The sequence below is a fragment of the Kwoniella newhampshirensis genome, chromosome 7, assembly GCF_039105145.1.
Source record: "Kwoniella newhampshirensis strain CBS 13917 chromosome 7, whole genome shotgun sequence".
Lineage (NCBI taxonomy): Eukaryota > Fungi > Basidiomycota > Tremellomycetes > Tremellales > Cryptococcaceae > Kwoniella > Kwoniella newhampshirensis.
In genome coordinates, this window is record NC_089961.1 from 901,206 (window position 1) to 913,982 (window position 12,777).

At 52.3% G+C, this 12,777-nt stretch overlaps 5 protein-coding genes across 5 annotated transcripts; 2 read left to right on the top strand and 3 right to left on the bottom strand.

The window, feature by feature from the left end:
• Positions 1-36: 36 nt before the first annotated feature.
• Positions 37-2,765, top strand: IAR55_004040 (uncharacterized protein; the record flags this gene model as incomplete). Its single annotated transcript, XM_066947143.1, has 4 exons — positions 37-625; positions 712-1,770; positions 1,874-2,502; positions 2,616-2,765. 4 exons carry the CDS (start codon positions 37-39, stop codon positions 2,763-2,765), a joined length of 2,427 nt encoding a protein of 808 aa, XP_066802522.1.
• Positions 2,766-2,841: 76 nt separating this feature from the next.
• Positions 2,842-6,050, bottom strand: IAR55_004041 (uncharacterized protein; the record flags this gene model as incomplete). The annotated part of the gene is made up of 5 exons (XM_066947144.1): positions 2,842-2,870; positions 3,005-4,796; positions 5,063-5,756; positions 5,816-5,889; positions 5,958-6,050. 5 exons carry the CDS (start codon positions 6,048-6,050, stop codon positions 2,842-2,844), a joined length of 2,682 nt encoding a protein of 893 aa, XP_066802523.1.
• Positions 6,051-7,469: 1,419 nt separating this feature from the next.
• IAR55_004042 (uncharacterized protein) lies at positions 7,470-8,439 on the bottom strand (the record flags this gene model as incomplete). Its single annotated transcript, XM_066947145.1, has 5 exons — positions 7,470-7,720; positions 7,777-7,822; positions 7,910-8,206; positions 8,248-8,344; positions 8,396-8,439. The coding sequence occupies 5 exons, from the start codon at positions 8,437-8,439 to the stop codon at positions 7,470-7,472; spliced, it is 735 nt and encodes a 244-aa protein (XP_066802524.1).
• A 514-nt stretch (positions 8,440-8,953) lies between these two features.
• Positions 8,954-10,904, top strand: IAR55_004043 (uncharacterized protein; the record flags this gene model as incomplete). Its single annotated transcript, XM_066947146.1, has 5 exons — positions 8,954-8,983; positions 9,030-9,281; positions 9,631-9,951; positions 10,097-10,674; positions 10,736-10,904. The coding sequence occupies 5 exons, from the start codon at positions 8,954-8,956 to the stop codon at positions 10,902-10,904; spliced, it is 1,350 nt and encodes a 449-aa protein (XP_066802525.1).
• A 43-nt stretch (positions 10,905-10,947) lies between these two features.
• On the bottom strand, positions 10,948-12,565 carry IAR55_004044 (uncharacterized protein; the record flags this gene model as incomplete). Its single annotated transcript, XM_066947147.1, has 5 exons — positions 10,948-11,146; positions 11,200-11,853; positions 11,909-11,991; positions 12,042-12,123; positions 12,174-12,565. The coding sequence occupies 5 exons, from the start codon at positions 12,563-12,565 to the stop codon at positions 10,948-10,950; spliced, it is 1,410 nt and encodes a 469-aa protein (XP_066802526.1).
• Positions 12,566-12,777: the final 212 nt, after the last annotated feature.

The window sequence follows — 12,777 nt, forward strand, 5'->3', positions numbered from 1 at the left end:
ATCATTATTCATATCTTCCATTGCATCCGGGTAGACATGTCATCTGTCTTCTCTTACACCGTGGAAGAGAGCTGGTCTGACTCAGGCCTCCCACCGCCTACCTCAACGAGCGATCACGAAGACGAGGAAAGCGATGAGACATCATCCGACGACGATGGAGTCTTCCTCGGTCCGCGCCAGTCGAACGAGCTCAAGATCCTTGCCAAACTATCCGCCTCTGTTTCCTCTCCTCTCCAGGCCATTCATCGTGTGAAGAAACGTGACTCGAGGGAGTTTCTCCGACGTAGAACGATCTTGTCGACACCAAGTACACGACCCAGAGAATCAGCTCAAGACAGGGAGGAGAGTGATTCGTCGTGTTCCTCACCTGTCCAGCCGACCTCGAGCTTCACTCCGAACAAAGCCTTGCAAGACTCTGACCTCACGCTTCGACTATCATCCTTCCACTTCAGCACACCACAGCCGGACAGATCAGAGTTACTAGTGGGGGATGAGGGGAGCGACAAGGAGAATATATCACCCCGAACAAGTGAAAATGATGATCCGTCGATCCATCTTGCCGCATCCGCAGAGCACATAGTGTCTATAGGCCAGGACGCGATCAACTTGGAAGATAGTGATGATGGTGAGTCGATCATGCATCGAATCCGCTGACGTGAGCAGACATCACCCAGTTGGATATGGGAGGATTGCGGTTGTCCGATTTCTCAGATCCAGAGACGGGTCTGGAAGAGGTTGCAGAAAGGAAAGCTTTGGATAATGGAGAGGACATCGACTCGATATCGTTACGGGATGTGGAAGATCCTTCCAGCTCACCAACTCCAAAAGCGAAGACCTCACCATCGCCCTCCACGGATAGCCTGGATTCCCCTCTACCTCTTGCTCGAGCTGGACCCGTGGTGATACCGGTTCTTACGACCCATCATTTTACCTCATTACGTGCAGAGACTGGATCGCCCTGTCGACCCCTTCTTCTGGCAACAGCTGAAGTGCCTATCGCTGAGAGTGACGACACTTGCTTCAATCTAGCACCCATCGACAGCCCACCTCGGGACGTATCGACCACTGCTGCTACTCCCTCCTGCGCTACGACTCTGCCCCCACCCGAACTCGTCGAAAGAGGAGCACGGCTTCTCAAATCCTCAACCAGCAAACCATCTACTCTGCCCAGATCCGGACAGTCGGTTGCTCGCGTCCTCACTATTCGTAATCAACTTGATTCAGCGTTATCCTCAAGGATCAGCAGTCTGGGACCGCCTCAGAGATCTGTCCCCGCCTTCAACTCCAGTGTGTCCTCGTCAAGTAATAAGCCTGTCTTAGAGCCATTAAGAACATTTAAGAAGCCCCTATCCAGACCTCATATTGCTCCTTTGGCCCATGCTACCGCTCGCAGTGTTACTCGACCCGCTCTTGCCCCAAAGTCATCTGTACCCAGACCGAAAATCACTACTTTGATCAAGCCATCTGTACCATCCTCTTCCATCCCTCAGAAGCGACCGATAGCGCATTCTCAATTTGTCCGGTCGACCCCATTGCCAACACCTGTCGCATCTCGTCTGCCTTCCGGTGCTCCTGCTTCTCGCTTAACGTTGGGCCAGCCATCTCGCTTGATGAAGGATGCTCAACCAGCGTCAATACAACTGGCTCCGGTCTTTTCCATCGGGGTCGCTGGCGAGACGCAAGTCATCGCACGGCCTGAGTTCCGGTCTCCAGCAAAGCTCGGTCTCTTCAGACGGTCAACGATGGACAGAGGTACTCCGAAGAAGGTGAGTCAACAAAAAGAGAATCCCAGCTGACTTATAGCTTGGCACACCGCTTCGGTTCGGGACCCCTCGACAAGTTAACTCCTTCACCCCTCTGAGCTGTACCACAGCATCAGCGACAGCCCGGGAGGTTTCAACCCTTGCCGATACCGTCACTACTGGTCCACCATCCAGTGCAACGAGATCAGCTACAGAAGATAAAGTAGCCAGTCCTACACCCGTGCGAGGCTCTAGTGAGGATCACGAAGAGGTGTCGACGGTACTACAAAAACCACCATCTTCACCCAAATCGCCGTCCCCTCGAGGGAAATCAAGCAGACGTCCCAAGCGAGCGACCAAATCTGGCCCCCCACCCAAAATGATACTTCCCACCTCGATCGTCCCCAATATGTCCGAAAAGGAGCTGAAAGCAGCGACACAGCGAAACACTATGCGAAATCAAGTGTACCACTGCGCAATTGACCGGCAAATCATCCGTCAAGCTGGTCCTCGCCCCCCTAGCCCTACTTCGAAAATCCGAACGACGGCTGAGAAAGACGAGGAGGAGAAAAGACACGCCAGGGAAGATAGAGCTAGACGGCGGAAGGGTGAGGAGGATGGTATGGAACGTCCCGTTGTGGAAAAGTTCACGCAGACACGAGGTCCGGGAGACGATGAGGACTTCGTGACCCCTGCACGTCCGACCAAGAAAGCAAAGACAGATGACAAGACAGTGAAATGGGATAGGGAAGTCTTGATCGTGCGAGATGACGGCACTGTACGCCCGCCATCAAGCAATGAATCAGAACCGACTTCTAGGAGTTGTATCAAGACCAAGGTGAGCGTGTTATGTCCGAGCTTCGCTGACCTCAGATCCCTCTCGATAAACATGGTAACGTCCTAGAATCTCATCGCCCAGTAGACAATCTGAAGCGGACACGCATCGTCGTCACGGCCGTATTTTACGAAGGGGAAGAACCTGTTCCAGCACCATCGTCGGCGACGAGATCGAAGAAGAAATGATGATCAACTGTTGTAAATCTCCGAGTGTCATGCATATCGTCATTTCCTCTTTCACGTTACTAAACGTTACTACTCGTTAAGCCTCATAGTCCTCGCTATAGATGGCTATCTGGCCACGCTTATCACCCTTTCGTATTCGTGAGGGTGAAATATGTTTAGAAACGAGATTCCGGACGACCGTGTTCAGAGTTACGGGTCCGCAAGCTGTCGTCAGCGATATTCATCTATAGCCGACTCACTTGTTACGATCAAGTTCCCTTGAGCCACCTCGATCTCTTCCTCAACAACAGCAGAAAGTTTCGGCTTTCCCGCTCTCGCCATTTCCGACATGATACTCATGGCAGCATAATCCGCTTCATCGATCCACAAGCCTGCGTCGCCTGTGGGATCAGCACCTGCATCTTCAAGCAGTACCATGCTTTGCGTTCGGGAGGTTTTCGACAGTATCTCTCGGACGGAGTCACCGGTAGTCGATTGGGCATCGTCGAAGAACATGGAAGGGCTTGGTGAGGGGCCAATGCTTCGTGATGGACCACCACTAAACGGATCGTACTGAGCATAAGTCGAATCCGCGAATGATCTATATGAATGACGTCGATCTGAATCCAAACCCCATTGCGGGTATGGGGCGTTTGTGCTACTCGCAGGCCGCTGATCGGTCTCATGGCCTAAAAATGTTGACGACCGCTCGCCTGCCTCTGAAGCATAGTAACTATCCTGCCGAACATATTCACCTCTGCCAGCGGCGATATATTGGACTTCGGCGTCGTCTTGATATGTCGACTGAAGCCGAGTTGGGGGGTATGTAGGAGATTTCACCATGCGGGACTTGGTTTTTGTAGCTCGACGTGATCTTGCTCGTCGAACTCGGCCTTGTTGCTGAAGTGATTCGGAGAGCTGGTTCTCCGCCGGGTCATTTATATCCTCCTCGTCCTCGTAATTGGTGAGATCGATTACATCTGCGTAATTTGCAGACAGATGATTGTCGATAGTCTCATCCGCGTCGATGGGTAGGTCTACACTCATCTCGCTTGCTACCGAGTCTGCGGAACCTCGTCGAGAATTACCGCCTTGCGCAAAACCGGGTCGAGGAGGTGCGAATTCGTCCTTGATCTTGTTTGCGTTGGTGACAAATATATCGATCTGAAGCTGGTCTGGGGGAACCATGTCTTGACACCGTCTAAGCTGCCCAGCGACCCAGGCTATCTCCGCATACTCTCGCACTACCCAGCAGAATCGCACTCTTTGCGTCGCTCCCTTTCGTTGTTTGATAAGTCGACAAACGTGTTCACATACGGCTGCGCCAAAACTGACGCCGGATCCTCCACATATGATCAGTACCGAGGAGTAATCTGTCCACCCGACTCTGCCCGCTGAGCCCATCGGACCATCTACCCAGGCTCGAATGAACACCGGCGGCACTTGTACGCCCGTGTCGCCCTCGCGCATCCCCGCCAAGGACACCCTTCTGTCCTTTTGGGTGTCAATGCCGACCGCAGCCAGCGACTTAGCCCTGACAATGTCGAACAGCCGCCGTGTCATACCTTTTCTCGCTTTGACCAGAAGAACTATCTCGCGGGGACCATTATTAAGGATGGTGAAGGGGTGTGATTGGAACCTGGAGATATCAGGAAGGAAAAGAAGGACACTTTGTCCCGGGGACCACTGGAATGGGTGAGCTACGTTGAGAGTAAGACGGATAGTCCGCGATGGTAAGAGTTGGGCTTGAGCAAAACCGACTGGAATCGGAACTGGTGTGAGGGATGGGCGTGGCGGAGGAGCAGTAGGTATCGACACGATGGAATCTTGTCTCTGATGTGGACCGGGTGCCGCGAGTGATTCATGCTGTGGATCGTTATAACGTGATTCGTATGACCCCAATGGCTGCAGAGATCCTTCATCGTATCCGTATTCCGATCGTCTGCCGAAATCCGTTGATTCAGGTGTGGGCGACCGCTGCACGGGGTGTCGAGGTAAGGTCTTGTCGGTATACGGGGTGTCGTAGACGGGATCTAGTTTTCGCTTGATGTCCTGCATACCATAGCTGTTATCGCGATACGGCTGGCCTGCCACCAGCGGTTCCGGTGATCTGACGCTTCTTCCGAAGAATCCATTGATCCTTGCCATTCGTGCGAGACGCCACGCTCGTTCACACGCCCATATTCCTCCTGCTCCGGCCATCCAGAACCATAAAATAGGATGATGGATAGCGGCGCAAACCAAAGTCAAGACAACAAAGATGACATGACAAACGTAGAAGAACTGTCATTAGCAATAGTCGCAGCGGTAACACTCACCTCGTAGCCGTGCTTTCGTATTGGTTTCATACTCAATACCATCACTGCTGTCATAGCGCCGTATGCGATACAACCAAAGATGAACCTTTGGCTACCCCACATGATGAACCAGATGGCCCTTCCATTTCGTTGATCCTGAAACAACTGTATGGTCCAGAGCACAACATGAATGGTAGTGAACGCCCAAACAAGCCACGCGGAAGCGCGGTGGAACAAGAGAAGCTTGTCGGCGAAAAGATGAGTAATAGGACGAATGGCGAAGATAGCGAATGGTGGAGCTTTGAGCGCGAAGAGGACAACCAAGGGGACGAGAGCGAAAGCCATGTATCCGAACCTCGACCCGGACGTCCAGAACGATTTGCCGATCGAATAGGGCACATATCGTTTGCGGAAGGACGTTGAAAAGTCGAGAATTGATGATGTAGGCTGGATATAGTCGGAGCCTATCAGAGCTAACACGCAGGATATGATGACGATTATTGCAATGGCGACCATCGCGCCGTTGCTCGGCAAAGCCCTTCCTCTCACACCTCCCGCAGTTTTTTTCCCGACAGGTCTTCTGCGCATCGCCCATTTCTTGAAAGCGGCCCGAAGCGAACCTCCGGAGAGCCTCAGATGATGAGCCAGCGCATAGATCGCTGTCAGTAGGGCGAGAACCATCCACAGAAGGTACGCGTAGCGGTACGACGGCCAGCTGTGAATCTTCGATCATCAAACGATCGCTTCGTGTCGTGCATTTTCCGGGTGACTCACCTCAACCTGTGCGCCACCAGATACGCCGCTGCGTAGTCTGAATCGGACGAAGTAGAAGACACCGTAGGGTTGATCTGAACGTTAGCTCTAGCTCAAGCGAACAAAGACCTACAGGAAGAGCACTGGTGATGGATCCCGTCACCTGAGGGGCCGGAGCATACGAGGTGACATATTGGTACGGTGGGACGTAGGTCGTTGCGGCGACTTGAGCAGTCGTGCTCCCGACGACTGTCATGGTAACGATGAAATCAGACCGGCCACTGGCCGGCCGTCAATGTGATGAGCGTCTGATTAGGTCAAAGGTTGTTCTGCCCGTTCTCCTCGCGTGAGCTTGAGGCGAGTCGATCGCAGCGCTACCTAGTAAGACTATGCACAAGACTGAAGATGGGTGTCAGTCGAATAAGAGTGCAAGTCGAGAGATGATCTTGAAAACCCCAACTGCTCGTGACTTTGTTTTTACGTGTTTCTTTCTGGTTGTGGTTTTTGTTTCCTTTGGAATGGACCGTGGAAATTGAATGACCTCATCATCATCAACGACGTTTCTATCACCGACTCTCACATTCTTATCTATCATCAGACCCCCAATGAGCCGTGATGGACAGACCCCTCGACACCGCTATCTAGGTTTTGGTAACAACATCTGCCGCAATATCGAACCGCATGGTTCTGCTGTGCTTCCTGTCCCAACAGATATCGAAATTCACAACGAGGGAGAAATCATCTGGCACGGATGGACCTGCACAATCGCGAAAAGTGAGTCTGAACAGTTGTGTTTGGCTCGACAGGGAGCAGGGGTCCTGATCACCCCAAAGGCGAAGGATCATATCATGCATGGGGCACAGATCCAACAGTGGATGACAAGACGCGATGTTTGCATGTACATCCCGTACGAAAAGTGTTGGGTTTTCACAGACCTGTAGGGTTCTTGCATGAAGATGGACATGTGGGCACAGCAGACGGCACCAAAAGTTCAGGGATTTGGGATGATGTTGCCGTGACTGGGATGGGGGCTGTGTTTGCCAGTCGAGGTGAGTGACGAACACTTGCCCGTTAGCTGATGGTGGACCAGCCAACGGAGTCTATCGGTTCGAATCGCTGGACGACTTGATTCAGGACCAAGGGCGATACGGTCCGCTACAACACGCTTTCCTTACCTCTGCCGCAAGGCTATATGCAACCGAGTCCCGAACGCTTGCGCTTGTTCCCGGTCGAACATCGCATGTGCTGGAGCTGGTCGACACCCGTAGCCTTCCCCCTAGCCAAGTCAGGACGGATGCACCGATACAAGTCGAGCTGTTGGAGGAATTTGAAGGGTTGGGGGTTCATAGCCTTGTGTCTGGTTCCGCCAATCGGTTTGGTATAATCACAGAGGCGGCGGAAGCCTATATCTGGAGCAAAAGCGGCTCAGAGTTGCTTGACCTCGGTGACGAAGAGGTCCGGTTGATTGGCGTGGGCTCGAACTTCGAGGTGGTAGTAACAGAGAAAGATGTCTATGTCAGGGGTGCAAGTGAGTGTATGGAAAAGTGTCGCGAGCTGACAGAAGATGATTTTGGGCAGCTTGGAATCCAAGGAGGAGACCGGCGGAATTTTACGCCGTTATCCTTGCCTTGCAGTCCCAAGAGTGTCATGGCATTACACACGTCAAGATGGTCGACTATGATGTCGTTGGGATGAACGAGCCTGCACCGTTTCGACAACCCTCTACAATAGCCTCACAGCTCTTGTCAAAAGCAGTAGTCATTCCCTCTTCTCCTTCATCGGGGGTCAACAGGATCAATCTCCTGCTCCATTCCTCCTTCAATGGTCCAGTTTCCACTCCGTCGAAGACGTGATCGTGCGCTTTGAGGTATCCTGGCCAGACGATCTTGTCGAAGTATTGCGGGGGATCGACCCAAACGCCTCCCGCTGCTGCATCATCGGGATCTAACTGGTCAGATTTGTCTATGTGGATATGCACTCACGTTGCAGAACATAGACTTGTCTTTCTTCTCTTCTACTTCTGAGGACCTGGTAGGGCACCCTCAAGAATATCCGAATGTCCAGGTTGGCCACAACGTCCTGGCGTTAGTTGAGTGCAAGTGGTGTGAAACTTACATCATCGTAATAAAGGACGAAACCATCCACGATAAACCACACCAGCTCGACACCTTGTCCCGTCTGCTCCTTTGAAAGCTTTTCAAGCTCCACTTTCCATCGTTCAAATACTCCAGCTTTCACTTCCACCTTTACTTCTTTGTTGAGATGATCATGAGATGCGTGGGAAGGTAAATTACCCGACTGTCGGATCTCGTGAAGTAGTGAGCGGAACTTGGGCCATTCGATACATGTGTCTGGGTCGTCCCAATCTTGCAGATCTGGGTAGCGGGATGAATAGGGGACCTTCTCTTCAGGCTGGGTCCGTCAGCACACTGTCCAGTGTCGGTATCACTCACATGACAAAGATCGTCTTGATGGATGATGGTTGCGCCTGCGGGCAGAGCGTTACGGATATGTTTGGCGAGAAGGGTCTTACCCGAGCAGCTTGCCCCACTGATGCCCCCAGGGGTCAGCGCGCATCACGAAAAAGAGGCTATCACTCACCCTATACCCACAATCACAAGCTTCTTTCGTAGGTGGGAGCTCATCCTTAGGCCTGTTGCGGCGAGGGGAATCCGGATGATAGTCGCTCTCTGTTGCGTATATGTGCGACTGGGTACTTATCGCTGCGTGCGCCCCAGACTATCGACAGCTTTCCGTCGGAGACGACCCATAAAATGATGACGTCGACGTCAGAGCGGGTTGGCGGAACAAGGTGGCCAAATCGACGATCGAGTGCCCTATGCATCACACACAAAGCCATCAGCCACTGGACAATGCATGTACATGACCTAGCTGTGGTTGCCCTGCAATCGTTTGGGATCATAGGCTTGGTGCATTCGGTCGTGTGACAGCTCATCGAGGAGGCAGAAATTTTTGTTGACATTCACACTTCGGCTCTGTTTCTTTCTTCATCTCCTCCTCTCAACTCCCGTTCGTTTCGTGGCAGATTGTGAGACCGATCATTCAGTAGAGACTGATTAGCTCGCCCATGTGTACAGACACTCGCTCTGCACTACACTTGCTATGAGCCAGTCTGGCAAGGATGATACCTGGGGGGAGATGACGTCTGAGGCAATAAATCGACTTCTGGTGAGTCTCGATCTTCACGCAAGAGAATAAAGCTGATTCTGCCCAGCTCGTGAATGCTCCTAGTAATGCGCTCGTTCGGAACCCCTTTTTCAGACGTATCTACCTCAGTTTCTTCGTCCTCGTAACTCTCTTCGTTCTTCTCCCGATCTGGACGGTCATCTATCTACCGAAATCGAACCGACCTCGAGCGAGCTGGACGCTTGAGCGATGTCTCAGAGTGAGATGGAGTCGTAGATTATGCGGTCTGGTAGCGAGATGTGAGATCGACTATATGGGCAGAGACTTGAGCATTGATCCCGTGAGTTCCGATCACATAAAGTCTTACTGATGAGCAATAGGATCCTCTCACGTTGACCCATTCACATCCAGTGACGATACCACCTGCACCATCATCACTGCTCCGTGGCCACCCAAAAGAAACGCTAGCACAACTACATGCGTCTCGAGGATCGTGGAATCCGCATTTCATACGTCGGCAGCGACGAGAGGATCCCAGTGACTGGGGCAGATGGAACGCAGAGAACGAGCGTTCGAAAGAGTATGGCTTCGAGGAGGTGAAGGCCTTTTGGTTCACTGGGGAGAAGCAAACACCCGAAGAAGGTATGTATATGCTTGGGAGGTTCAGCTGATCATGATCAGGTCCAAAGCCACGACAGTTTGGTGATCCTGTCCTCGTCCACTTTCATGGCGGCGGGTATCTGTTCGGGACTGCTGCGGAGACTGATCTCACCTCGTCTATCTGCAAATCGCTTGTCAAGCATTCGCCAATACACCATGTGCTCTCTGTCGACTACCGCCTGGCTCCATCTGGACCATGGCCAGTACCACTACTCGATGCAATCTCAACGTATTACCACCTCGTTAAGGCTGAACATATTCCGGAACGAGACATCGTGGTGGGAGGCGACTCTGCTGGAGGACATCTTGCTATGGCATTAGTCAGGTGGTTGAGAGATGAAGGTGTGGGGGTAGGTCTCAAGATGCCGCGAGGACTGGTTTTGATGAGCCCTTGGAGTGATTTGGGCTTCACGAACGCTTGGGGAGCAGAAGCTGTGCGGTTCAATGCAGAGTCGGATGTCGTGAGTAACACTGTATTGGCTAAGCTGACGTCAGATCGAGGATACGTTTGGGCCTTTCGCCTGTTCCTTACTCCTTCGTGCACTACCCGCATCCACTATCCACACGTCGTGTTACCTTTCACCAGCTTCGAAACTCCTGCCATCGAGTCCTCATGGCGCAGACTCGTTCGAGCACTTCCCTCCCACATATATCGTGTATGGCGACGCCGAGCGACTAGTCACATCGATCCAGATTCTTTGGTCGAGACTAGAGCTCTCACGACAGTGTGAGAAAGCAACTGTTCCCGATAGATTGTTCGTTGGGCGAGATGCGGTCCATGATTTCACAATATTCCCGTGGATGGCAGAAGAGGCTGCCTTGGTCTATGAAGACCTGGACACTTGGCTTCGAGAATTGCTTGCAGCTGATTTGGAAGTGGACGAGGAAGAAACACCCGTGTCGCCTGAAGAAGCTCAAAGTCCAGACTGGAAGGATATCGCCCTGCAACGACGATTGAGTCGAAGAAAGACAAGAGAGAGTTTAATATCCACCAAATCACCAACGATGGGTCCTGTCACAGACGAGTCAGGAGTCATGAGGATGGTGGAAGACATGAGAGAGGAAGGAATGAGGTGGGATTGATCCGTTGCAAGACTGAAAAACGGACATATGCTCAAGATGATCTCCTTATAGTATGATCGATGTTCCCGCTTTCGACCTCGACCTTTCACCTTTTGCAGCACAGCGAGAAGATGGGGACTATGAGTGGGGAGATGGACAGAAACCATGGTACGAGATCGATGGGAGCGGGTCTGATGAGTCGAGTGATGAGACTCATGAAGAGACGAGGAAGGATCGCTAGCATACCTCTCCGCATACAGAATACCCATTGCATGTGTTGTGGTCTATCTAGAGATTCTCACTTGACGATCATACCCAACACTGACGACCTCCCAATCGCCTTTGTTTGTAGACACAACATGACAATCTCTCACAACCTCACTGGAGGCTTGTCCGAGATCCTGTGCTCCGTGAACTTTGACACTGGATCGTGTTTCACCGCTGATGGCGATGAGATTCAGGTATCCGTTGGGTGTGGTAGTGCTGCGGCCCGCGTGTCAGTGACCGAAAGGGGAACCTGATGGCTCGACACTCACATCAGACCTGATCCGTCGGGAAGCCAGTCCATACGAGGGAGAACGAAATCGTCGCCTTCGCTTCCTGTCCAGAGACATGCCAACCGTTCAGTTTCCTCTGGTTCCACGCCGTAGAGCAATATCCTTTCTCCTGAACCGCCGCGATGATCTCCCGTCTGACAAGCGATGATGTTCCCCGACGGATGCAAAGCCATATTCAGCACCGCAAAGCTGAGGTGGTTGTCCATCGGATGGGGATTGAAGCTCTTGGTCTTGATCTCCCATCGTTGTTGTTGGTGGGTTGGAATCGATTCTGCAGGGAGACGAACGTAGGTGAGAAGATGGGAAGAACGAGTGGTATACATCAACCATGTAGAGTCGGGATGGAATAGGATCGCTTCTGGATTAGAATCGACTTTGATCTTGTGGACCTCGGCGTATCTCAATTCGGGTTCGCAAGCCAATGTAGGATCGTCCGTGTCGTCTAACGGTATATCGTCTTCTTTGGGAGGTGGAGGATGAGCCGAAGAGGTCGCTTGGTAGATGACGACGTGATGATCGTACGATGCTGTAGCGATGAACTGCCCGTCTGGTGAGAAGGCGACGCGGACGACGAACTTGGTCGACTTGAATGATTGAAGAGGTTGATCGGTGATCAGGTCGGTGAGGACGGTCCTGATCACCTATCAGCTTCGTCGGACAGCTTGACACTTACGTCCCGTCCATAGACCCGGTGAGAAGGTACCGTGGGTTGGCAGGATGGAATGCGAAGGCCAGAATGGCTGCCCTATGAGGCTCAAGTATACGCTCGACCTGAGTGAGATCTGTCAGCCAGTTGCAATGTTCGTATGGGGATAACGCACCTCGCCAGTCTCGTAGTCAATGATCTTGAGCGACTTGTCGACGGATGTGGTAATGATTCTCGACGAGTACGTCGCTCGATATCTGCGAGAGCAATCAGTCTAGATAACAAATCCCATGACTTGAGAGCTTACGATGCGGTAGAGGTGTCAAATTCTCTCTTTGGCACCTTGGCTACTCCCACCGTCAGAAGATTGGCGGCCGAAATGCCTTCAAAGCTCCTCTGAACCCCTGTCAACTTGACATCCTCCTTCAACTGTAATCTCAATACATCCTTGATCGTCCATCCCCTCCAGCTACCATCATCCACAGGTGCCATCTCCTCGTCGATGATCACTGCATCGAGATTGTTGACGAGCTGCTGAGACGCCCAGTCTTCGACGAGCGTGCGCAAGTCGGGATTGGGAGGTTGGGAAGGGTCGGGATGGGGGAGGTGCGAAGCTTGCAGGAACGGCTCGAGCACCGAGGGGTAGTTGGTCGCGAGATAATGGGCTATCAGATTCTGGATCTGATTCGTGTCGCTCATCCTGCCGTGCGAATCATGCGGAGAAGAATGAGATATGAAAGCAAGAGTCAGGTCCGATGAGGTGAACCATGAAAGTGGAGGTTGGACTGTGTAATCGCACTCCAACAGCAGTTACGATTACAGGCGCCAGTGGGCGATCGCGTGTAAGCTTGGCGTCGCATTAACAGCAGTGAGCGCATTGGAGGACAGAAGCATATGATACATAGGGATAT